General features: G+C 41.6%; 1 protein-coding gene across 4 annotated transcripts in view; it reads left to right on the forward strand.

The window, feature by feature from the left end:
• The first annotated feature begins 18322 nt into the window (after positions 1-18322).
• SRPK2 (SRSF protein kinase 2) overlaps positions 18323-26305 on the forward strand; it is a 210698-nt gene continuing 202715 nt past the window's right edge. For 2 of the 4 annotated variants that reach the window (XM_045564630.1, XM_045564632.1), the window contains exons 1-2: positions 18777-18922; positions 19013-19067. In XM_045564630.1, coding sequence (XP_045420586.1) covers positions 18907-18922; positions 19013-19067 — 71 coding nt within the window. In that variant the 5' untranslated portion in view covers positions 18777-18906. Of the gene's footprint in view, positions 18460-18776; positions 18923-19012; positions 19068-26305 lie in introns of those variants that run through there. The other 2 variants (XM_045564638.1, XM_045564633.1) reach the window with 2 other exon arrangements.

A 26305-nucleotide genomic window follows, 5' to 3' on the forward strand; every position in this document is an offset into this window, starting at 1 on the left:
AATGTTCTGATCTTGGCACTGCCGATGTCAAGATTCTGGCTGTGATATTGTACTCTGCATAGTTCTGGAAGATGTTATCACTGAGGGAAACTGGGTAGAGGGTACACAGAGTCTCTCTATGATTTCTCACAACTGAATGTGATTCTATACTCATCACAAAATTGTTTAATTTTTTAAAAAAGTTTTTTTGGTTAGATACAAAACTGGTTAATATCTGACAATGAAACTATAACCTTTGGTGTTATATATTTCTACCAGGCAGAAATTATTTTTACCTCTACCTGACAAAAATCTACAAGTTTACATGTAATTTTATAAAATTTAGGTCTATAACAATAATGAATAGTGAGTCAAACAAAGGGACTGACTGCCTCTAGAATAAGATCAGCAAATGGTAGCCCAAAGGCCAAACTCAGCCACTGGCCTGTTTTGGTGTAGCCTGAATAGTTTTTTAAGAATAATTTTTACACTTTTGAGGGACTGAAAAAAAAAAAAAACCGGAAAGAAAAAAAAACTTGAATATTTACAATCTGGTTGTTCACAGGAAAAGTTTGCCAATCTTTAGATTTTAGATAATTAAATAATACCTTGGTAGACCTGTGAAACAATGCTTAATGTGACATTGAAAAGATATGCTGCCCTCTCTTTTCCTTATTTCTGCATTTTCGACAATATTTTTTAACACTTAGAAATAAAAATATAATGGACCAATTTACATTTCTTCCTTCCTAAACATCATATTTTCAAAACCCCATGACATGTTCTTTAAGTAATTCCTCATGTATTTCATCATCTGTGAAAATGTTGGTCTTCAGGCAGTTTCTCAATCCAGAACCCTATATATTATAGAATATGGTCCTTTGACCTCAGAGCTTGGCAGAAATCAAGGGGTAACCAACCTTTGATGATGTAATACTTTTGTAGCTATAGTTTATTCTAGTCATAATAATTTTAAAACTATCACAAGCTTTATCCTAAACTATCAGCTAATAATAAAGGTCTTCTAAACCCATTTTTCTTCTTTTATTCATGCTCAAGTATTACTAGGAAAATCAATTTCAGATATTAGGGGAAAATAATTTTTTGCCATCCACAATACTTCTTACATGTTTCTTTGGTTAAAGGAGAATTGATGCTTTTTAGATGTTTTAGATATTTTATGTAATATTACCATTTTTTTTTTATTTAAAAAAATTTTTTTAGGGCCGGGCGTGGTGGCTCACGCCTGTAATCCTAGCACTCTGGGAGGCCGAGGCAGGTGGATCGCTCGAGCTCAGGAGTTCGAGACCAGCCTCAGCAAGAGTGAGACCCCCGTCTCTACTAAAAATAGAAAGAAATTATCTGGCCAACTAAAATATATATATAGAAAAAAAATAATTAGCCGGGCATGGTGGCGCATGCCTGTAGTCCCAGCTACTGGGGAGGCTGAGGCAGTAGGATCGCTTAAGCCCAGGAGTTTGAGGTTGCTGTGAGCTAGGCTGACGCCACGGCACTCACTCTAGCCTGGGCCACACAGCGAGACTCTGTCTCAAAAAAAAAAAAAAAAAAAAAAAGTTTTTAGAGACTGGGTCTCACTCTGTTGCCAAGGCTGGAGTGAACTCCTGGGATCAACTGACCCTCCTGCCTCAACTTCCTGACTAGCTGGGACTACAGGCGTGTGACACTACGCCTGGATAATTTTTTTTTAATAGAGACAGGGTCTGGCTGTGTTGCCCAGGCTAATCTCAAACTCCTGGCCTCAAGTGATCCTCCCACTTTGGTCTCCCAAAGTGTTGGGATTACAGCCATGAGCTACCATATCCAGCTGTTTATTTTATTACTGGGTTTTGAGTATTCTTTATATATTCTAGATACAAGTCCTTTATCAGATCTGTGATTTGCAAATATTTTCTCACCGTCTGGGACTTGTCTTTTTACTCTCTGAACAGTGGATTCTGAAGAGCAGACAATCTATATTTGGTGATGTCCAATTTATTCTCTATTTTTCTTTTTTAGACTGTGTTTTTTGTGCTATATCTGTTATCCTTACATGTTTAATGTACATATCTAATTATAAATGTTTCTAACAAAGCCCAAATTATTCATTATTTTAATTCTTCTCCTTAAAATGGCAACACTTTACATCTGAAACATCTCTCCTTGCCCCAACTAGCTATTGTATTAAAACTCTCAAAATTTTAAAAAACATGGCCAGGCGAGGTGCCTCATGCCTGTAATCCTAACACTCTGGGAGGCCAGGTCTAGAGGATTGCTTCAGGCTAGGAGGTCGAAACCAGCCTGAGCAAGCGTGAGACCCCCATTTCTATTAAAAATAGAAAAAATTAGCCAGGCATAGTAGTACATGCCTGTAGTCACAGCTCCTCAGGAGGGTGAGGCAGGAGAATCACTTGAGCCCAGGAGTTTGAGGTTGCAGTGAGCTGTGATAACACCACTACACTCTAGCCAGGGCGACAGAGTGAGACTCTGTAAAATTTAGTGACATGTTTTATCAACTTCTGGGCTTGCTGTTAGTTTTTTCTTTGAGTTTGCTTTTCTTTTTGCTTTAATACATCATTTTATAATTATGTTGGTGATGATATTACAGCGAGAGAAAATTTTATAACTTGAAAGGGATCATTTAGGGATAAAAAGCAGAAGTGCTACTTTACAAAAAAGGCACATTTATGTGTGAGTATGGTATAATGATCCAAAGTTCATATAAGTTTATGAGGAACACAGGGACATTAACTAATAAGAGATCCCAAACTTAAAATCTGTAGATGTGCCTACCTTTTGAGGTAAAGTCATGGCAATTTTCTGTTTTTTGAAGCAGCTTTCAAAATGGCAAATGTTTTATGTAAAGTCCTTGATGCCACCATCAGGAAAAAAAAATCCTAGCTAGACAAATAAACCATTGTTCTCTACTTGTATGGCACTTTAAGAATTTTACATCTTTTCTTGTCTTTAAACTTTACTTCTTGTTGAATTTTTACAATTACTGCTATTGAGAACTTCCTATAATTGACACTATGTGTTAGGCACTGTGCTAGGTGCCTGACAAGTATCAGCTCTATTTTTACAAACTCACAAAAAGCCCAGGAGGCAAGTGTTGTCACTCTCATGGTGCAGAGGCGTAGGCTAAGTCCTAGAAAGATTAAAGTACTTGTTCACAGTCTCTGCTGGGGAATGACAGAGCCCCTCACACAGATCAGATTTCTGACAATTTGTTAAAGTCAACATGTCTGTTTAAATGACACTTTCCTCCTAATTTAATTTCTAGTATCATTTTATTGTAGGTATATATATGATGTAAAAGCTACAAACTTATTAAATGAATAATTGATGCAGTACTGACTTAAAAAGGAACACTTTTTTTTTCCTCAAAAAAAGTAATCAAAGATTTGGCAAGGTTTTTTGTTTTGTTTTGTTTTTTGTAAAAATCTCTTTTGATCAAATAATTTAACATCTTCAGATCTCATATGTAAAGGTAGGGGAAAGAACTAGTCTTTATGTCTTCTAATAATAATGAAATTTGCTTAAATGCTTTATTTCACTCAGAAAAAGATACTTAGTTATGATACATTCTAAAAAAATGAAGCCATTTAAGACATTTTGAAATATCCTCAGCCAAAAAAAAAAAAAGTAATAGGTAAAAATTCTTATGAGTTGCAAAGTGCTTCTGCTCAAATTTATTGATGAAAAGTATTAAACTATTGAAAACTTTCAAGTCAATATACATTCAGCATAAAGTAGAACTTCTTTTAAATGGAATTTCTCTAAGCTGTAGAATTTAAATGCTTTCTATGGTATGCATCCTTCAAAAGACCTTTCTCATCTCTTAAATTAGTCAGTTAGTAAATATTTACTGAGGTCTCACAGAGTCACTAAATTTTTAAAATACAGACTAAAGAGTAGTTTTTGCTTTGATTGTCAAAAAACTGACAGCAGAAGTAAGATAAAGAAAGCGAATAGGCCGGCTCAGTGGCTCACGCCTGTAATCCTAGCACTCTGGGAGGCCGAGGTGGGTGGATTGTTTGAGCTCAGGAGTTCAAGACCAGCCTGAGCAAGAGTGAGACCCTGCCTCTACTAAAAATAGAAAGAAATCATCTGGACAGCTAAAAATATATATATATAAAAATTAGCCGGGCATGGTGGCACATGCCTGTAGTCCCAGCTACTCGGGAGGCTGAGGCAGGAGGATCGCTTGAGCCCAGGAGTTTGAGGTTGCTGTGAGCTAGGCTGATGCCACGGCACTCACTCTAGCCCGGGCAACAGAGTGAGACTCTGTCTCAAAAAAAAAAAAAAGAAAGTGAATAAATAGATAATTAGCAGAAGTACATGATGTTATGGACTGTTTGTCTACTGCCTCCTCAAATTCATATGTAAAAATCCTAACTCCCAATAGGAGGTGGGGCCTTTGGGAATGAATTAAATCATGAGAGTGGACCCCTCAAGAATGGGATTAGTACCCTTATAATAAAAGAGATTTCAGGTCCAGCACAATGGCACATGCCTATAATCCTAGCACTCTGGGAGGCTGAGGTGGGAGGATTGCTCGAGGTCAGGAGTTTGAGGTTGCTGTGAGCTAGGCTGACACCACAGCACCCCCGCCCCTGGTGACAGAGCGAGACTTTTGTCTCAATAAATAAATAAATAAACAAAAATAAATAAAACATAATGGGTATATTATTTTAAAATAAATTAAATAAATATTTCCCAAGTTGTAACGTCTATTAAGTAGCAATATATAACACAAAAGTTCTTTAAGTTTCTCATCCATTTTTAAGAAGGTCAAGAGGTCCTCAGACCAAAAAGTTTGAGAACCACTAGCTTAGACCTGTCAAAATGTAACCAAATCATGGAAAGGGGAAAAGGGACACAGGAACAAAAACTGGAGTTCTGCTAGCATGCAGGAAGAGAAAACCAGTTTCTGGGTATCTGGGTAGCCATCCAACAATATCTGCTACTGGAGGGAGTTGGTTTGGAACTGGTACATGACAAAGGAGGAGAGGAAGCAGATGTAAGGCGGGCTCAAGACAAATGAGAGCAAATAAGCTTCCCCGCCTTGGGGCTATGGGAAGTCAGTTTCTAGCAGGCTGTGGTTAGCAGTGAGAAGTCTGAAGCAGGGGATGAGGAAAGTGTCTGGTATACTATTAGTAGCGTACAGTATGGACAGGCTGCATATTAGGATACCAGTTAACCAGTGAAACCAAGTATAGTAATCCTGTGTCGCAAATGTGAAAATATTTTTACCTTTCTTCCCCTGGATAATACATTTACATTTCAAAAAAACGCAACTTTACATAGTTGAACAAAAATAATCCAGGGGAAAAATTATTTAGAAGACATTTTCACTCCAAGATGAGGAAGTGGAGGAGCATGTTCACAGGTCATAAGGGTCTGAGACAGAATCTTAAACAAGAGCCCCTGTGAGCTGTTGAGGTGCAAGAAAAACCGTCACATCCTCTCTCCAACGTGCTGCAAGAGAGGGGCTCTGAGTACCACAGAAGTTAAAGTGCAGGCTGTTATTCTGTAACTGTCCCCAGTCATAACAAGGCTACCTATGTGTACTTATAGAAGACATCGGTCTATTTTGCAGACTCTGTCCCACTGAAAATGTGCGTGGTAAGCCTTTTTTGTTTGTTTCGTATTTCTCAGCATAACTCATTTTGTGGACACTTCCAACATCACCGTCTCCTCTAAATTGGTTTTAATGCTTGCTAGGAACTATTAGCAGGTAAGTTTGCTGTCATGGTGTTCGGTTTATTTGTTTTCAGATAGCTTAAACACCTCATTTCTAGTGCTGCTATATGTGTATGTATATAAAAATATGACTGAACTCAGTTTTCTCCTTGGAACTTTGGATTGGGTTACAACAGCTTTGATTCCATTCAGAAATTTCCGCTATAGCTGGAGAGTCTGCTGTTATCACAAGAACTCTCACTCTTCATTTTTTTTCCTTTTGGTCATAGGTTTCACAGTCTCTAGTTCTTTATATACATACAAATGGGGCAGGAATAATGTCTTATGATTCATGAAATAATTTTTCTCAGAGGAGGAACCAATGTGGAAAAGAAGTAAATGTTGAGTCAAAGGATTATGTGTGTCCTGGCTCTCTGCTCTCCTACCTACTGCCAATTGGGGACAGACACCCCACCTATTCCACAGGGTAGTTTAGAGACAGTACAAAACAAAAGGATTTGAAAACTCTTTTAAACCAGAAATTGCAAGATAAATGTAATGTATATTCCTATGATATTACTTTGCTCCTCATGATTGCTCAAAAAAAATCTGTTGACTGACCTTGCATAGGTGCATAGGTGCATTGGCGAGCATTCTCCCAACAGGAATATGTATATATGGATAGATAGATACACACACACACACACACACACACATATATACATACTTGTGGTAGATTGTTATAAAATGACCCCAATGAATCATGCCTTCCTGAATTCACACCTTTGTGTGGTTGCCTCTTGAAGGGAATGTGGCCTTACGGTTTTCTTAAAACTATAGCATATTGTGGAAGTAACGTCGTGTGAGTTCTGGAGCCTACGCAGCGTATGCCTCCACTCTCTTGGGACTTGCCATTTCAGAGCACTCAGATAGACCACTTCATGATGGAAGACTGCATGGAGAGAGGGCCAGCCTTCCCACCAGTCCCGCCACGGCCCCAGATGTGCAGACAAGGCTGGCTCTGACTCTCCAGCTCCAGCCGACCCACCAGATGGATACAGGGCCATGAGTGGGCCAGAAGAACTTCCCAGAGAACCCACAAAATTGTTAGAAATAACAAATCATTGTTGTCCTAAGCTACTAATTTTAGGTTGTTTTATTATACAACAAAAGACAGCTGAGGCAATATCCAACTTATGATGACCAGACTCTTTAGGTATTAGGGGACTATGAATTTAGCATTAGACAGGACGGGGGAAAGGAGAGGGCAAGAATGAGATCTGAAGAAATGTCTGAGAAGTCAGAAATAGAAAGTGCTTGTATCACCTTCAGTGATGCTATCAGTGCATGTTTGCTTCCTTGCTGGTGACAAATAGTGCATGAGAAGAGACATCCATTTGCTACAAGTCCATGACTGCTCACTGCCTGTGATGAGTCCCAAAATATGCCTTACACACCAGAGATTCAAAAATAAATTTATTTGTAATTCATAGCTAAGTATATCTGCTTCCTCACCATTTCCTCAATGAAAAAGTCCCCATTTTGTGGATTATTTTAACTACTCTGTTAATAGAAACTCAATAGGTTGCATTACTTGTAAAATCATCTAACAATACAGGTACTGTATTGTATAAGAAAGGCATATCTAACAATACAGGTACTGTAGTATAGCAAAATTAATTTATGCAATTGGTAACTGTGTGGTTTTAGAAAGCATAAAAATTATTTTATAAACAAATGTATCTGTTACCTTTAATCCCTCCTCCTCCCTGCCCCTTGCTCTAATTTTTTTTGAGGGGATTTAAGAGTTCTACATGATAGTTATCCTGTTATATTAATATCTTCTAGTAAGCTGCTCCTTTTTCTCCATGGTCAGCTCAGGTGGGGAACCCTGAGCTCCCAGCAGGTGCTAGAAACCCATTGGTACTTGGGAGTTTGGCTTGTGAAGGCTTCAGGCAGGGGCTGCAGATGTGGGTTGTTTGCCTTGGGGCTTGTAGAGGTGATTCTTAATGCCTCACAGAGGTTGGGGAGGCACCTTGAAGTCTGAAGCACTCTAAAATAAATCTCAAAGAGATGCAGTTCTGTTTGGGACCCCACCCTGAAAGATTCTTCAGGGAGAGTTTGAACTATGAGGTCATTGTGCCAGACGCAAGGCAGAGCCCTGCCACTGTGGTTCTGCTGTGTTGTGTGGGCTGTTGTATCAATTCATTTAAGCAGACTGTGAGGAGAGCAATTGGTCTTGCAGGACAATAGAAGCAACCTGTGGAAACCAAGGCCTGTCCCTCTACAGCTGCCCAGCAGTGTGTGTGCTGGGGTTACTGAGTATTCCCAAGGTAAGACTGACCTCAGTGTACATTACTGCTTCACATTAGTTCAACTGTACACAAGAACAGGTTTAAACTTCCTTTATTTCTTCTTATTTATTCAACAGCATCCACTATGTGCCAAGCACTGATAGAGGAATTAAGAATACAAAATCTGGCCGGGCGCGGTGGCTCACGCCTGTAATCCTAGCTCTGGGAGGCCGAGGCGGGTGGATCGCTCGAGGTCAGGAGTTCGAGACCAGCCTGAGCAAGAGTGAGACCCCCGTCTCTACTAAAAATAGAAAGAAATTATCTGGCCAACTAAAAATATATATACAAAAAAATTAGCCGGGCATGGTGGCTCATGCCTGTAGTCCCAGCTACTCGGGAGGCTGAGGCAGTAGGATCGCTTAAGCCCAGGAGTTTGAGGTTGCTGTGAGCTAGGCTGATGCCACGGCACTCACTCTAGCCCGGGTAACAAAGTGAGACTCTGTCTCAAAAAAAAAAAAAAAAAAAAAAGAATACAAAATCTGTCTTCAAGCAACAGAATTTAGTTTTCTTTAGCATTGTAATATAGAAATTTTGGATGGAAATTAAATTATCCTAGTGTGGAGTTTATTGACTTTTTTCCTAAGTTTAAAAAGTTCTGGCCGGTTCAGCTACCATGAATCCCAGGAGTAAAACAACAAAAACAACAAAAAAAAGTTCTGGCCAGGCGCGGTGGCTGAGGCCTGTAATCCTAGCACTCTAGGAGGCCAAGGCAGGAGGATCACTTGAAGTCAGGAGTTCGAGATCAGCCTGAGCAAGAGTGAGACCCCGTCTCTACTAAAAATAGAAAGAAATTATATGGACAACTAAAAATATATATAGAAAAAGTTAGCCGGGCATGGTGGCACATGCCTGTAGTCCCAGCTACTCTGGAGACCAAGAAGGGAGGATCACTTGGGGCCAGGAGTTTGAGGTTGCTGTGAGCTAGGCTTACGCCATGGCATTCTACTCAGGGCAATAGAGTGAGACTCTGTCTCAAAAAAAAAAAGTTCTTAGAATTAGATGTTAAATACTGGGAATGCCTTAAAATCCATGCAATTTATTGGTATAATCACTTTGGAAAATTTTTTGGCAGTAAATGCTAAAAATGAACATAGGCATAACTTATGACTCAGCAATTCCATTTCTAGATATATACACATATTCCCCAAAAGACACGTTGAAGGACGTTCACAGCAGCACTGTTATAGCCCAAGCTGGAGACAACCCAATCACCCACTACTGGTAGAATCACGTATCCACAAGAGTCTAGAGGGGACGTAGGAATTATTTAGTTTTTATTGAAGTTGGGCTAATTACGTCAACAAAAAGTAATATAAGGAATTGACCAAACAGGTATTGGAGAACTAAGTAACAGGGACACTGAGACAACAGTAATAATGCAATTATCAGCACCCACCTCTAGGGCTGGGAACAAAGTGAGGAGTTGGGGTTGTCAGCCCTCAGAAACTTAGAGGACAGAGCTGGGACCCAGATATCTAAGGAGGTGGCCCATGCTGAGATGATGGTGACAAGAATGGCAAGCAAACAGGAAGGAGGGTGTCCTTTCTTCTTTCTCCAAGCTTCCAGTCTTGCTCCGGTGCCTCCAACTGGCAGAACTAATAGGAAGCCCATTGGCAAAGGAGAAACGTGGTCACATTTCCCCCGTTACAAATGTGGTTGTAACTCCTCCATCACAAAGCTGAGAACAGAAGGGTGTTTTGAGGACTAAAAGACAGTTTAATAAACAACATCAATTGACTTTTTAAAAATGTGACACATTCATACAATGGGATGCTATTAAACAATGAAAATATTTGCTATATGCAACACATGGATGAGACTCACAAACACAATGTTGAGCAAAGGAAGCCAGATACAAAAGAGTAACTAGTGTATAATTCCATTTCCATAAAATTAAAGAGCAGGCAGCATGAATCTGTGGTGTCAGAAGTTAAAATACAGGTTATCTTGGTAGAGGTAGTGACCAAGAAGAAAGGAGGAGGACTTCTGGGGAATACTGGTAATATTCTATTTTCTTAAACACAGATATCTTCACTTCATTGTACACTTATGATTTATGTATGTTTCTGTGTATATTACGTAACAGTAAAAAAGTGGGCTGTGGCCAGGCGCGGTGGCTCATGCCTGTAATCCCAGCACTCTGGGAGGCCGAGGTGGGAGGATCACTTGAGATCAGGAGTTTGAGACCAGCCTGAACAAGAGGGAGACTGCTGTCTCTACTAAAAATAGCAAAAGTTAGCTGAGCAGCTAAAAATAGAAACAAAAAATTGGCCAGGCATGGTGGCAGTGCCTGTAGTCCCAACTACTCAGGAGGCTGAGGCAGGAGGCTCACTTGAGCCCAGGAGTTTGAGGTTGCTGTGAGCTAGGCTGGCTCCATGGTACTCTAGCCTGGGCAACAGAGGGAAACTCTATCTCAAAAAAAAAGAGTTTGGGCTGGACACTGTGGGTTATGCTGGTAATCCTAGCATATTGGGAGTCTGAGGTGGGGGAGGATTGCTTGAGGCCAGGAGTTTGAGACCAGCCTGGGCAACAAAGCAGCACCCCATCTCAACAAAAAATAAAAAACAAAAGTTTGAAAAATAAATAACAAGCACTATAATAATGAAGACTATAAAGCTGTTTTTTAATGCTAAAGTATATTTATCTCCACATACAATGCTTATACTTTCCTAAAAGTTATAATACACATTTTTGAAGAACTGATTATGACTTATAAAGAACTGATTGTGATTATGAATTATGAAGAACTGATAATGAAAAAAATTTTCATGAGATTATGAAGAATGCATGTTTGTGAATAAAATAATATTCAGTTTATTTTTATATTAGATTTTATGTTGATTTTTTTCATGAGTTACATTAGTTACAATAAAATGGAAAACCAAATTCTTATACTCATAGAGCTCAAGTATTTGGGAAATAAGTATTTTATCATGGCTATAACCATGTCCAGATGCCTGGGAGAAATGGATCCCGGGCCAGGAAAACAACATAGATTATGGCCAGACCATCTAATTTATTTAGCTATGTGCTAGCATATTAGTCAATAGTCTAAATCTATCCTAATACAGCCCTGGGAAAATCTTCAGGCATCACTTTTGAGCCGGCTTATGTAAGAGTCTTATACAGCATTTTATTTATAACACACTTGTTAACTATTGATGATTTTCTCTAGATAACATAGTTTACATTCCCTTTTCTCTCATCTGAACACTGAATTGAAAATTCCCTCCCATTTTCACTGTTTAAAGAAATAGCAGAATAAGAAGTCTCTAAGGATCCTCCCTTGAAATCATAAGCATTTGAAGGAAAGAAGGAATGACCCCTTGTGGTGATTTTAAAATATGGTCAACATTGTTTGATAATCCTCCCTTCAAGAAGTGGAGCTTAATTCTCTCCTCTGAGCATGTGCTGTTACTTGTTTCTGATGAATAGAATGTGGCAGAAATGATGGATTGTGACTTCTGAGGGTAGGTCATAAAAGGCATTGCAGTTTCTTCCTTGTTATCTCTTGGATCATTCACTCTGGGGGGAAGACAGACACTCAAGCAGCCCTATGAAGAGGTCCAGGCAGTGAGGAAGTAAGGCCTCTGTAACAGCCAACAAGGACCTGAGGCCTCTTGCTAACAGCCATGCAAGTGAACCATCTTGGTAACAGATATTCCAGTCTCAGTCAAGCCTGATGACTGCAGCCCCAAGTGACAGCTTGACTCTCCATCTGAGGAGCTCCCAGACTCCTGGACTACAGACACTGTGAGATAAATGTTTATTTTTTTAAGCTGCTAAATTTGGGAGAGCTTTGTTATGCAGAAATAGATAACTAATACATTCTTTAATATGCATGTATACAAGACTAGCTAATATTTATTGAATGCTTAGATTCTTAAGTGTTTTATGTAAACTAACTCATTAAATCTTCACATCACATCACCATCTGCATTTTGTACATCAGGCGACTGAGGCACAAAGCTTACCAGAACAGCTAATGGAAGGACTAGCATTTGAACTCTGGCTGTCTGGCTACTCTCTACACTAACTGTGTTAGGCTGCTGTTATGTCGGTGCTAGTGCCATTGAGAAATACACTGTAATGAAATAACAAAAAGATATGTTTAAACTTAATAATAGAAAGTGTAGATTACCTACAAAGAAACTTTCCTAAAAATTTAAAAGCCTTGAAGGGTCTTTAAAAGGAGTTTAGGTTGTTCTCATCCATTGAAGGCCCCAAGATGAATCAATTGGTTTTACGACATTCTTTTCATTGTCTTTTAAAAAACATTTTTTTAATATGAATGGGAGGGAGTGAAGTTAAATTTCCTTTCTATTTTCTTGGGTAGAATGCAGTGGCATCATCATAGCTCATTGCAACCTCAAACTCCTGGGCTCAAGGGATCCTCCTGCCTCAGCCTCTCGAGTAGCTGGGACTACTAATTTTTCTATTTTTAGTAAAGATGGGGTCTCACTCTTGCTCAGGCAGGTCTCAAACTCCTGAGCTCAAGTGATCCTCCTGCCTCAGCCTCCCAGAGTGCTGGGATTACAGGTGTGAGCCACTGCTCCTGGCCTTTTTTCATTTTCTATTACATTTGGTAAAAATTAATATTATGTGGATGTCTTGAGTTCCATTGTAACAGATTGGGGGAAAAATGTATGTGAACTGCCCTTTTCACTTCTTATGGACTGCTACAGAGACCAAAATATATTCAGTTCTGTAACTAATACTTTCCCTTCTTAATTATAATATTCACATAACTAATTTGATTTATGCAGTAATAAATGATGATAGAATAAAAAAGTTAAAGTCATACTTTATTACTTTGTTTCTTCTTTTTTTAATATTTTCTTTAAAATGTCATTGTAAATTGTGATGCATTTCCAAAGAAATGTTTAATTTCCAAATCAGCAAAGACTAGGTTTACAATTTATCATTAAAAAAAATTTTTTTTTTAAGAGATGAGTTCTCATTATGTTGCCCAGGCTGGACTTGAACTCCTTGGCTCAAGCCAGGACTGCTGGCAGGCATGTACTACCACACCTGACTTATTCTTTCTTAAAGCATCTAATATAGTACATGTAAAGTTGTTAATTGATAATTAATTTGGTATATTCTAATTCAATAAATTCAAAGCAATTCATAAATATTCTAGGTGGCAAATATAGTTTTCTCCTAATTTATAGAAGTCAAAAGACCTGGCAAGAGAACTCTAAGTTATTTGATTCGATGTTACCTTCTGTTACTTTCTCAGTGAGGCCTCTTAGACCACCTTCCTAACAGGTTGCTGATTTTTTTGCCTTTTTTTCATAAAGGTTATCACTATCTAGTAAACATAGTATATATTTCACATATTTATTTATTTTCTGTCTTCTAACAATAGAATGTAAGCTCCATGAGGGCAGGAAGAATTTTGTGTACTTTGTTCACTGCTACAGACTCAGTGCCTAGAATAATGCTGCTATATAATAGATGTTTGCTAAGCATTTGTTGAAAATTGAATGCAAAAGATCCAGCAAACAGATTGACTATGTATCTCCCACCTAATGTTAATAATTACTATTATTGAAGATTTACTTATTTGATTATCATACTGACCTATGATAGGGACTGGTTTTAATATATATTATTATTTTCCAGATATTGTAATTAAGTAACTTGCCCAGGATAATGCAGGAATTAAATAGCAGAAATGGGTTTCAACATTAGGCTTAATGAAAGAAGCCAGTCACAAAAGGCCACATATTGTATGACTCCATTTATATGAACTGTCCAGAACAGGAAAGTCTCTGTAGAGACAGGAAGTACATTCGTGGTTGCCTAGGCCTGGGGCAGGGGAAAGTTGGGGGAAATAGGGAATGACTGCTAATGCCTATGGAGCTCCTTTTAGTGGGGACAAAAAAATTTTTTTTTTTGACACAGGATCTCGCTCTGTTGCGTGGGCTAGACAGAGTGTAGAGTGCAGTGGCATCATCTTGGCTCACTGCAGCATGGAACTCCTGGGCTCAAGTGATCTTCCTTAGCCTTAGCCCCCCAAGTAGCTGGGACCATGCCCAGCTAATTTTTCTCTTTTTTGTAGAAACAGGATCTCACTATGTTGCCCAGACTGGTCTTGAACATCTGGCCTCAAGTGATCCTCCTGCCTCAGCCTCCCACAGTGCTAGGATTACAGGCATGAGCCACTGCACTCAGCCCCAAGAATGTTTTAAAATTAGATTGTGGTAGTGGTTGCACAATCCTGTGAACATACTAAAAACCATTGAATAGCATACTTTTTTAAATTTCTTTTTTGAGACAGAGTCTCACTCTGTTGCTCAGGTTAGAGTGCCGTGGCATCAGCCTAGCTCACAGCAACCTCAAACTCCTGGGCTCAAGCAATCCTCCTGCCTCAGCTTCCCAAGTAGCTGGGACTACAGGCATGCGCCACCATGCCTGGCTAATTTTTTCTATATATTTTTGTTGTCCAGCTAGTTTCTGTAAGGTTGGTGGCCCTCCCTAATGGAAAAAGAAGAAGCCCCTCCTATTTCTCAATACCCGCCCTAAAGCTGAAACAAAGACATTCTTCACTGTTCCCGCCGAAACCTTCCCTCCAGAGAAACTCCCATCCCCCAGCCCTAAAAATGTATATAAACCCACCCAGACTTCTGGGTGGGGCGGCTTCTCTGATTCCACTCGTGGGACCATGAGGCTCGCCTGGGCCCCTCTCTTGGGACCCGTTACCCCCACCTGGGAGCACCCCAATAAAGCCTCTTTACTTATCCCTTTCAACTCTGCTCCTCTCTCTTTCTCTGGCGCCAGCCACTCCAAAAAACCTTACAGTTTCTATTTTTAGTAGAAGCGGGGTCTTGCTCTTGCTCAGGCTGGTCTCGAACTCCTGAGCTCAAACCATCCACCCGCCTCAGCCTCCCAGAGTGCTAGGATTACAGGCGTGAGCCACTGCACCCGGCCTGAATAGTATACTTTAAATGGGTGAATTGTATGGTATATGAGTTATATCTCAATAAAGCTGTTGAAAAATAATAAGAGAAACTAGCTTTAAACTCAGATCTTTCTGGCTTCAAATCTTCTGATCACCTCCTAGAAGAAGCCAAGACTGGAGAAATGGCTGGTTCTAAGACTGGGTTAGGAAATGTACAAAGTTTCCTGGAACATCTTTTTGTGCAAGAAAGTAAAAAACTGATTGGGATATGTTCAAAAATGCTGCAAGGTGAAAGGGTCTCCTTGCCCAAATATAGGACAATTTAAGCATAAAAAATCGACTGTAATTATTGTCAATATTGATACTAAAAACAAAAAAGGAGCCAAAGCCAAAGCCAAACAAGTGAGTGGAGGGAGAAATGAAAGCTCTTCCCAGGATAGGCGAGGTAGCTCATGCCTATAATCCCAGCACCTTGGGAGGCTGAAGGGGGAGGAGTGCTTGAGGCCAGGAGTTTGAGACCAGCCTGGGCAATGTAGCAAGACTCTGTCTCTACACACACACACACACACACACAAATAAAAAATTAGCCAGATGTAGTGGCACATACCTGTAGTGCCAGCTACTCAGGAGGCTGAGATAAGAGGAGCATGTCTTAAAAAAAAAACCAAACTCTTCTTTGCATAAGAATGTCACTTAGCATAGATGGAATGATAGGTTTATAAGATCATTGTTCTACAACCACTGTAGTAATACTTGCTACGGGCAAGCATTATCAATGGATGGTAACCCACTGAAAGCTTGTTAGGGAAAAGATACACAGTTTCAAAGTATTACTGCCCAGATAAATTAAAAAAAATTTAGGTGAAATTCACATAAAATAAAATGAACCATTTTAAAGTAAACAATTCAGTGGCATTTAGTATGTTAGCAGTGTTGTGCCATTGCCACTTCTATCTAGCACCAAAAGTTTTATCACACCAAAATAAACCCCAGTATCCATTAAGCAGTTGCTCCCTCACTCCCCCTCCACGCAACCCCCGGCAATCACCTACCTTCTTTCTGTGGATTTGCCTATTCTGGATATTTCATATAAATGGAATCACATATTGGACTTTTTGTGTCTGGCTTTCATTTAGCCTGTTTTTGAGGTTCATCCATGTTGTAGTATATGTCAGTACTTCTTTCCTTTGTGAGGCTGAAATAAAAATTGTGGCATGTGTATCCATTCATCCATGGATTAACATTTAGGTTGTTTCGACCTTTTGGCTACTGTGATAGTGGTGGTGTGAACATTCATGTATGAAGATTTGTTCAAGTACTCGCTTTCAATTCTTATGGAGATATACTTAGGAGTGGAATTGCTGGTAATTCTATGATTAGCTTTCTGAGAAGCCAACAAACTGTTTTCCATAGTAACTATACCATTTTACGTTCTCACCAGCAATGTAGAAGTGTTACAGGGTTTCCAGTATAGCAGGGTTCCAAAATCCTCATCAACACTTTTATTTTCTATTTTTAGTAGAGACGGGGTCTCGCTCTTGCTCAGGCTGGTCTCAAACTCTTGACCTCAAGTGATCCTCCTACCTCAGCGGCCTCCCAGAGTGCTAGGATTACAGGCACGAGCCCCCGTGGCTGGTCCTAACACTTATTTATTTATTTATTTTTTGAGACAGAGTCTTACTCTGTCGCCCTGGCTAGAGTGCAGTGGTGTTGTCCTAGCTCACTGCAACTTCAAACTCCTGGGCTCAAGCAGTCCTCCTGCCTCAGCCTCCCAAGTAGCTGGGCCTACGGGCATGTGCCACCAGGCCCAGCTAATTTTTCTATTTGTAGTAGAGATGGTGGTCTCACTCTTGCTGAGGCTGGTCTGGATCTCCCGTGCTTAATCGATCCACCAGTTTCAGCTTCCCAGAGTCCTAGGATAACAGGTGTGAGCCACCGTGCCTGGGCCCTAACACTTATTTTCTATTAAAAATTATAGTCATCCTAGTAGGTGTGAAGTGGTATCTCATTGTGGTTTTGTTTTGTATTTCCCTAATGACGAATGATGTTGAGCATCTTGTCATGTGCTTGCTGGCCATTTGTGTCTTTGGAGACATGTCCATTCATTTCCATTGGCTGTTTTTTACGTGGACTTTTTAAATACAGAGGGGAAAAGGTACCTTTACTAGGGAGAGATAATTAAATGTAACATCACCAATAAACAAACTGACATCACATCTTGGTGCACTAAAAAGGACACGAATATCATCTATATAGTATACCGGACAAAATTATTTAACTTGAATTTAAGCATAGGGAAATAGACAAATCCAAACTGAGCAACATTCTGCAAAACAGAACTGGATTCTTAAAAAAAAAAAAAATCAGTATTATGAAAGAACAAAACCAAACCAAAGCAGGGATCATTCTAGACTAAAGGAGCTTAAAAAGACATGACAACTAAATGCAACGGATGATCCTTGATTGTACCCTCAAGTGGAAAAAAAGGATCTTCTAAAAGAGATATTACTAGGATATTTTGAAAATTGGAATATGGCCTATATGTTACAGACAATTGTATTAATATTAAATTTTCTTGGAGTGATAATGAAATTCTGATTATGTAGGAGAGTATCTTTGTTCTTAGTAGATACTCATTGAAATATTTAGGGGTAAAGATGAACGTTTTTGTAAAAAACTCAGATGATTCAGCAAAATAAACCATACACACAAAACATACGAGGCAAAATGTTACAAATTGGTGAATATGGGTTAATATAGCTGTTCCTTACATTTTTCTTGTAAATTTTCTGTAGGTTTGATATTTTTGAAAGTAAAAAGGTCTTCAAAATCCAAGCAGCATTTCCTGTTCTGTCAGGTTTTTTACATCTCCAGAGTAAAATTAGCCACTTCTGATACAGTTGAATAACCAAGCAGGGAATTAATGGTCAGACATATATCTTGCAAAGCTATTGTCATTAATTATTTAGATAAATAAGGGAACACGGCAGGTATCTTTTTTGTGCTACTATCAACTTGATTCACATCTTTCTTAGGCAAGATGGCAAGAGTTTGGAGCCAGCCAGGTCTGCATTTGGATCCTGGCCGGTTAAGCTGTTAAACCTCTTTGGATTTGGTTTCCTTATTGTAAGATGCAGAAAATAACTACTTGGTGTGATTGTTGTATTAAATTGTTACACAAATGTTATTTACTGAACTGGGCTTTAATTCATGTGCAAAAGCTTCATCCTACTTTCAATGCTATGTGCCTCTTTTCTTTCATTAAACTTATGCAGTGCTGTGGGGTAGGTGAAGGAGAGGAATAAAATGACTTCTCCAAGGTCACACATCTAATCAAGGACCCAGGTTTCCCTCCCAGCTTTTGGTCCTGTTCCCTTTCCACGCCCGCCGGAGAGGAGGAAGCGGCGCTCATGGGGATGCAAGGATGTAGAGGAGCAAAGGGAGAGAAGAGGCCGCGGGAAGAGAGGTGGTGTGAGACCCGCGGAGGCGGCGGCCAAGGAAGGGCACATGGCGAGGCGGGCGGCGCGACCGGCCGGGGTGCGGACGGGAGAGGCCGTGGCTGGCGAGGGAGGGTCCGGCGGGCCGGTGCCGGGAAAGGCGGGCGGCCTGGGCCAGCCGCAGGGGCGCCGGCGGTGGAGGGCCGGGCCGGCCGCGGGTTGGGGCGGGCGAGGCCGTGGGCCAGAGTGGCGGTGGGCGGCGGTCCCCTCTGCCCAGGTGGGTCGAGTGGGCGGGTGCGAGGCGCGCCGCACGGGCGCGTCACGGGGGTCCCGACCCTCGCGGGCCGGCGGGTGGGGGCGGGGCCGGCCGGGGGCTGGTCTCTCTGGGCCCCCGCGGAGCGGCGGCGGCGGCGGCGGCGCCTGCGCGGTTCCCGCCTCCTCCCGGCTGGCGGAGCGAGTGCAGGCTGCAGCCCGGCTCGGCTCGGCTCCCGCGTCGCCTCCGTCGCCGCCGTCGCGAAGCCCCCAGCCCCGCTTCCGCCGCGTCGGAATGAGCTCCCGGAAAGGTGAGTGGCCCGCGGCGTCCCCCTCTCTCCTCCACGCGGCCCCGCAGGCCGCCCGGCCCGACCGTTAATGTGTGTCTTGTCTTTCCCCAGTGCTGGCCATTCAGGCCCGAAAGCGGAGGCCGAAAAGAGAGAAACATCCGAAAAAGTGAGTCCACGCCGCGCTCGTCCCCGGGCCCCCGCCCCGTCCCGTCGGGGCCGGCCCGCGACCGCGCAGGGGAAAGTTGCCTGGAGCCCCGGGCCGGCGGGCGGGTTGGTCCCCCGGGACGCGGGCGCTCGGCTCCTGCGCGCCCCGCGGGTGGCCCGGGGGGAGGGGCGGCCGGGCGGGGGAGGGGCGCGCGGGCCCGCGCCTGGCCGGCTGAGCATCCCCGAGCCCCGACCCGGTGCCGCAGGGCCCCGGGCCGCCGTGGCCGTCGGGTGCGGGCGGGAGGCCAGCGAGGAGACGCCGGGCGTGCGCACCCCTCCCCTGAGCGCCGAGCTGGCCTGGGGGTCGCGGGCCCTTCCGGGAGGGGCCCAGGCTACCGTTGCCGGGCCCCGGCGCCCCCAGTGCGGGCGTGCGGCTGCCGCGCGGCTCCCACCTGGGCAGAGGACGAAAGAGGAAGAGGGGCAGAGCGTGTGCGAGAGAGTGTGATCGCCTCCTCTTCCTCCCCGGCCCCCGCCTCCTGTCCTTTCAGCTGAAAACCGGAGCTGGTTGTCAAGTGGTTGGCCTCGGGCGTGTTCCTGGCGCGAGTTCAGCTGTGCGTTTCGGCTCTTGGGGTTTTATTCGAAACTTTCTGCTCGGGTCGAGCCTGACTTCGGTGCGCGGCGGCTGCGCCCGGGTCGCCGGCTGCGCGGGGCGGGGGGCGTGTGCGCGGGCGGGCCTGCCCGCATCGTGCCGGGGGTGGATCGGAGACCGGGGGTGATTAAAACGTGCCAGCGCCGGCCACCTGCAGCCCGGCCGTTCCGCCGAGTTGGGGCGGCCGCTGCCCCAGAAGCCTTTCCTGGAGAGCCGCTCGGAGACCGCATAGCGCCGCCGTGTCGTCTTTTCCTCCTCTCTCCTAGTTTTTTTGACTTACCACTCTTCAGCGTCGTTACCTTTTTCTCTAGATTGGTTGCTTCGTTCTTCCTTTTGAGCAAGAATACTCTGCGTGGTATCTTTGGTACTATGGGGAGTGAGAGTCCAGGATCATTAATAAAGTCATGACGCGTTTCTGTTCGTTTCCTTTAGGGGGTACCCCGCAGCACGCCTAGACTGCTTCCCTTCCTTCCTACAGTCCTTGTCGCTGGCTAGAGAATTTCATATCCCTTGGTGGCATCTAGGAAAACTGACTAAGTCATTATTAATACGATGGTATATCATAACAGGATTTTGTTCATTTAAAATGGAAAATAACTCGAAAGTGTTTTTAGAGTTTCACAAAATGTGGGTGTTGACTTAAAAATACTCTAAAAAACCCATTAGAGTGAGGGAAAAGGACTTATTAAGGATTTGAACTGACTGGTGGGTAAAAATTGGATATTGGATTCTTAGGATACTGAAAAGGAATGGATTTTTTAGATGGTAGTTTTAGAATGGTATGGTAGTTTTAGATGCTTTTAAAAAAATTAGTGTTAGCTTTTAAGTCAATCAGAACCTTAAATTTGAGATTTCCTTCGGTGAACCATGGAAGTTTAGCCCATAAGTAAGGAGAACTGTAATGTTTATAATTCTGAGAGTACTGGATTTTCATCACAGCTTTCAATTCAAAGCTATTTCTACATAGACCATATGTTCAGAAACACAGAAAGAGTCGAAAAAGCATGACCCCAGTCTTGGGGATGGCTATGTGTGCGTATATATAAAAGTATGTATATGTGTGTGCCTATTATATATGCATACATGCAGAAAAACAGTTTTAAGTAAGTGTGTGTTTTGTATGTTTGTATTTCAGGGTATGACTTTCCTAATGGCCAAGAGCCTTTCTGGGTGTACTGCAGTTGGGATTTATGTGATATATTTATAAGGAATTAGTGAATAGCACAATATTCAATTTTTACTCTTTCGGATTAATCTGCCAGTTTCTTCCATTGTATATTGTGTATATTTGATACGATTTGAAGGAATAAAACACCAGCCAATGAGGAAATGAACAGGCTGGTCTGCAAGGTAATTAGCAAGAAAAGAGCAGCTCAGTTACCTGTTTGATTGAGGCAGTGCCGTTTTCCCCTTAATTCTTTGAATCAAGACATTATTATTTAAAAGAAATTCTTGATGTAATTTATTCATATATTCAACAAGTTTTTGCATGCCTTTCTTAGGAGGTGGTGGTAGAGCTTTGAACCAGACAAGCAAAGCTCCTTATGAAGCTTACATTCTGTGGAGGTTTCTGGAGAACCACAAAGAGGATGACAAAGAAGATAGTTTCAGATAGTGCTAAAAGATTGGAAGAAAATTAAGGTGGAGCATCTTAAGTGATAATAATGATAGATGGCATTTGAGTGCTGTGCCCTTCACTCTGCTGATTACTTTACGTGCATTTATACTTTGGAACAACACTGTGAGGTAGACACTGTTGTTATTCCTCATTTACTGATGAGGAAACAGACCAGATGTGAGTGAATAACATGCCCAGATATTCAGTGGAATCTAGGCAGCCTTCGACCAGAGTCCACACTCAGCTCTCTGAGGAGGTGACATTTGAGCAGGAGCTAGACTGAGTAGGAGGAGATGGGAGTGTGGCAGAGTCCCTGGGGAGGAATGGGCTGGGACTGTTTGAGGAGCCCAAATGTCAGGGTGATTGGAGTGGTACAGAGAGGTGAGTGAAGGCAGAAGTCTGAGTGTGTAGGTTCTTGTCGCCAGTGGAGACTTACGTGGGGGAGGATCTGATGATGTTTTGGAAAGAGCACTGGCTGATATGTGGAGAATAGATTCTGGGGAGGGGGCCTAGGAGTGGAAACGGGGTGCTGGCCTTTGGTAGCATGTAGGGAACAGTGTGCAAGAAGTAGCACTAGAGGGAAGTGGTGGAAAAGACTGCGGGGCACTGGCAGTCTCGAGGTATGGCTATGACAGAGGATAAGTCCATATAGCTTAGTTTGGGCCAGAATTCAGGACTTACGGTGCCCAGTGCTTTGCTTTTTGATTAATTTTTCAGAGGAGGAAAAGGAGTAATAGGTCTAATTTTAAACTATATTGATATGATCACTGGCAAACTTGAATTATGTGACTGGGCTTGGCTTGATGTAATATGATTTACTTTTGTCATTATCTACTTGTACATGCAAGCTGGTTCTTTATTAATTTTAGTTCAGTTCAATTCTATGAGCTTTTATGAATTGAGCCAGTTCTTGGAGACTACTTTTTTTAGTACGCCGGAATTTGTAGTTGTCAGGAATAAGGTTAGATTTCTCTACTTAGTTGGGTCAAAATTTTAATCTTGTTAGATTGTTCCAATGAGTTTAGTTTGCTAATTATTAACTGTGCTGATTTGCAAGTAACAAGGCAGCAGGGGAGGACTGTAGTGTCATTCAATCATGAATCTTATGAATTAGTTACATCACATAGATTTTTGCCTTAGGGACATGTTTATATGTGGGTAAAATTTTTTGAGGTTCTCTTTCATTTGTCGATTTTTTTTTAATAACTTTTGTGGACACATAATTCACATGCCATAAAATTTACCTTTTAAAGTATACAATCCATTGGTTTTTAGTCCATTCACAAATTTGGACAGCCATCATTATCTATTAATGATTCTATGACATTTTTACCTCAGCAGAAAGAAACTCCACATTTGTTTAGCAGTTACTCTCCATTCTCCTTCCCTTTTCTCTATGGACTTGTTTTTTCCAAACGTTTCATGTAAATAGATTCATGTAACATGTGGCCTTGTGTCTGGTTTCCTTCACTTAGGATAATGTTTTTAAGGTTCATCCATGTTGTGGCATGCATTGGTACTTCATTCCTTCATATTGCCAAATATTGTGTTGTGTTGATATGCCACATTTTATTATTTCATCCATTAACGTCTTTTTAAAAATTTTATTCAGACTTTTTATTTTGATATAATTTAAGATTCACAAGACCTTAAAAAAGTAGTAGAGTTCCTTGTATACCTTGTGTTCAGTTTCCTCCAAAGGTGATAGTTTACATAACCCTAGAACATTGTCAAAAACCAGGAAATTCGTGTCTCACGCCTGTAATCCTAGCACTTTGGGAAGCTCAGGCAAAAGGATCGCTTGAGGCCAGGAGTTGGACACCAGCCTAAGCAACATAGTCTCTACAAAAAAATAGAAAAATTAGCCCGGTGTGTTGGTGTGCGCTCTAGTCCCAGATGCTTGGGAGGCTGAGGCAGGAGGATCGCTTGAGGTTGCAGTGAGCTATGATGACGCCACTGCACTCTGAGACCCCAGATCTGACACCCTGTGTCCAAAAAAACAGAAAAACCCAGGAAATTGACATTGATACAATATTATTAACTCAAGAAAAATTTTATCCGTTTTTACTTGCACTCTATTCGTGTGTATAGTTCTGTCAGATGTTATCACTTGTGTGGATTACAGTAATCAACACCATAGTCAGCCTGTAGAACCATTTCATTACTGGGAAGAAACCCCTCTACCCTTCAGTAGTCGTAGTCTCCCCTCAACCCTAACGCCTGGCAAGCACTGATATGTTCTTCATCACTGTAATTTTGCTACTTTGAGAATGTCGTATAAATGGGCTCATGCCTGTAATCCCAGCACCCTGGGAGGCTGAGGTAGGAGAATCACTTGAGCTCAGGAGTTCGAGATCAGCCTGAGCAAGAGGGAGGAGACCCTGTCTCTACTAAAAATAGAAAAAATTAGCCGTACAACTAAAAATAGAAAAAAATAGCCCAGAAAAAATTAGCTGGGCATGATGGCATGTGCCTGTGGTACCAGCTACTCGGGAGGTTGAGGCAGGAAGATTGCTTGAGCCCAGGAGTTTGAGGTTGCTGTGAGCTAGGCTGACGCCACAGCACTCTAGGGCAACAGAGCGAGACTCTGTCTCCAAAAAAAAAGAAAATGTTGTATAAATGGATTTGTATAATATGTAACCTTTTGTGATTCACTTTTCCCACTGAGCATAATGCCCTTGAGGTTCATTCATGTTGTTAACCTGTATCAGTACCTCATTCCTTTTTATTGCTGACTAGTATTCCATTGTATGGGTAAGCAGTTTATTTATCTGTTAAAGGACATTTGGGTAGTTTCTAGTTTTTGACTCTTACAAAGAAAGCCGCTGATCCCTGGTGTACAGGGTTTTGTGTGAAGGTAAGTTTCTATTTCTGTAGGATAAATACCCAGGAGTATGATTCCTGCAAGACTTTTGTTTGTATTTTGAGTTTCTGCCGTGTTAGCAACTTGGTCTTTTGGTGTTTTATCTGTCTGTCCCTCTCTCTCTTTGTTCCTAGGGTGGTATGTGTAATCTGTGTGGTGATGGGACTCTTGCTGCATCCTTCGGCCTCTTGGCTTTTCTGTTGGTAGGTGCGTAGTGCAGGCTGTTGCTTATTCATTTTCTGTAGTTTGGGTTCTGCCAGCTGCAGAAAATGGTGAATATGGGGTTGATGGCACTAGGTCAGTAAATCACAGGTGAGACAATTTTGGAATGCAGTGGTCCAAGTTTATATCGTTATTAGGTAAGCCTCAACCCTTCCCTGTAGTATGTAATAAACTCAAGCTCACAAGCTCAGGACTTTGGAACACCTCTATGGATCACCTGTTTTTGATTTCTTATTTTGTTACACGTTTGTTTATTTAACAGACAATTTTGCTTACCAGCTATACAGTTTAATACAATAAACACATACAAAGCTGATACCTGGTGCTAGGTAGTGTGTTGGGTGCTAGAAGATTAAGGTATTAATAGTTAAAGCTCAGTACTAACAGGCAAGTAGGAGAGACTGCCTTGTAAATAGACCATTGCAGCACAGTGTGAAGAGATGAGAACCGTAAGATTTAGGCAAGGGAACACTTGAGGAAGAGACCTTTTTTGGTTTCCCTTTTTTTTTTTTTTAACTTTTTTTTTCTTTTATAAATTAATTAGTTGCCCAGCTAATTTTTTCTATTTTTAGTAGAGACAGGGTCTTGCTTTTGCTCAGGCTGGTCTTGAACTCCTGCCCTCAAGCGATCCTCCCAGCTCCGCCTCCCAGAGTGCTAGAATTACAGGCGGCTTGAGCCACTGCCCCTGGCCCACAAATTCTTATGTTAATTTAGTAACACCACTTTTCTCATTCTTCATGAAGCAGTTTTATTCAGACATTTCACATTTGTAACATCAATGACTATTTTTTGAATCAGTTAAATGGTTTTGCAGAGCATATATTTTAAAAGAATTTTATTTTTTAGAACAGTAAATTTATAGAAAAGCTATGGTGATAGTACAGAGAACATCATATTTACTGCAGTCTAGACTGTTAGAGATATAGCATTTCTTGAATCCATATGTGATACGGATACTATATATTAATATATATTTTCTATTTTTGCAAACTACCTGTTTGCTAAACAGCGGGACAGTTTTTTAAATTCATTCTATGGAATTACATTTGCTACTGTCACAACTTAATGACCTCGTTTTTTAAAGTGATTTTTACAAAAAGGCTTCTATACAGTTTTTTTTTAAAGATAGAGTCTCTCTCTGTTACTGGAGCTAAAGCGGCAGCGTAATAGTTCACAGGAACCTCAAATTCCTAGGCTCAAGTGATTCCCTTGCTTCAGTTTCCCAAATAGCTGGGACTACAGGCACGTGCCGGCTGATTTTTCTGTTTTTTGTAGAGATGGGGTCTCACTATGTTGCCTAGGCTGGTCTTGAACTCTTGACCTCGAGTGATCTTCCTACCTCAGCCTCCTGAGATGCTGGGATTATACTGTGTCTGGCTACTTGCACCTTTTAAATTGATTTTATTGGGTTGATGTATCTAAGTCTCCCAAAGTAGTATTGATTAAAGTGATTTCAGACTTTTTCAGTTCTTTTTAGTATTCAGTCAGGTGGTGAGGACTCCACTAAGCTGTGTTCTTTCTCTCTCACTTTACACAGGGTACAGTTTCTTACATCTGTCTGTCATCAAGCCCAGCATTACTGTAATCCTGATGGCTCATTTCCTCTTCTCCCCTTGCCTTTTTTGTCTTATTGTATTAAAAAAATAAGGTAATTGCAGGCCTGGCGGTGACTCACGCCTGTAATCCTAGCACTCTGGGAGGCCCAGGCGGACAGATTGTTTGAGCTCAGGAGTTCGAGACCAGCCTGAGCAAGAGCAAGACCCCCCGTCTCTACTAAAAATAGAAAGAAATTATATGGACAGCTAAAAATATATATATAGAAAAATTAGCCAGTCACGGTGGTGCATGCCTGTAGTCCCAGCTCCTCGGGAGGCTGAGGCAGAAGAATAGCTTGAGCCCAGGAGTTTG

The sequence above is a fragment of the Lemur catta genome, chromosome 11 (genome assembly GCF_020740605.2).
Source record: "Lemur catta isolate mLemCat1 chromosome 11, mLemCat1.pri, whole genome shotgun sequence".
Taxonomy (NCBI): Eukaryota; Metazoa; Chordata; class Mammalia; order Primates; family Lemuridae; genus Lemur; species Lemur catta.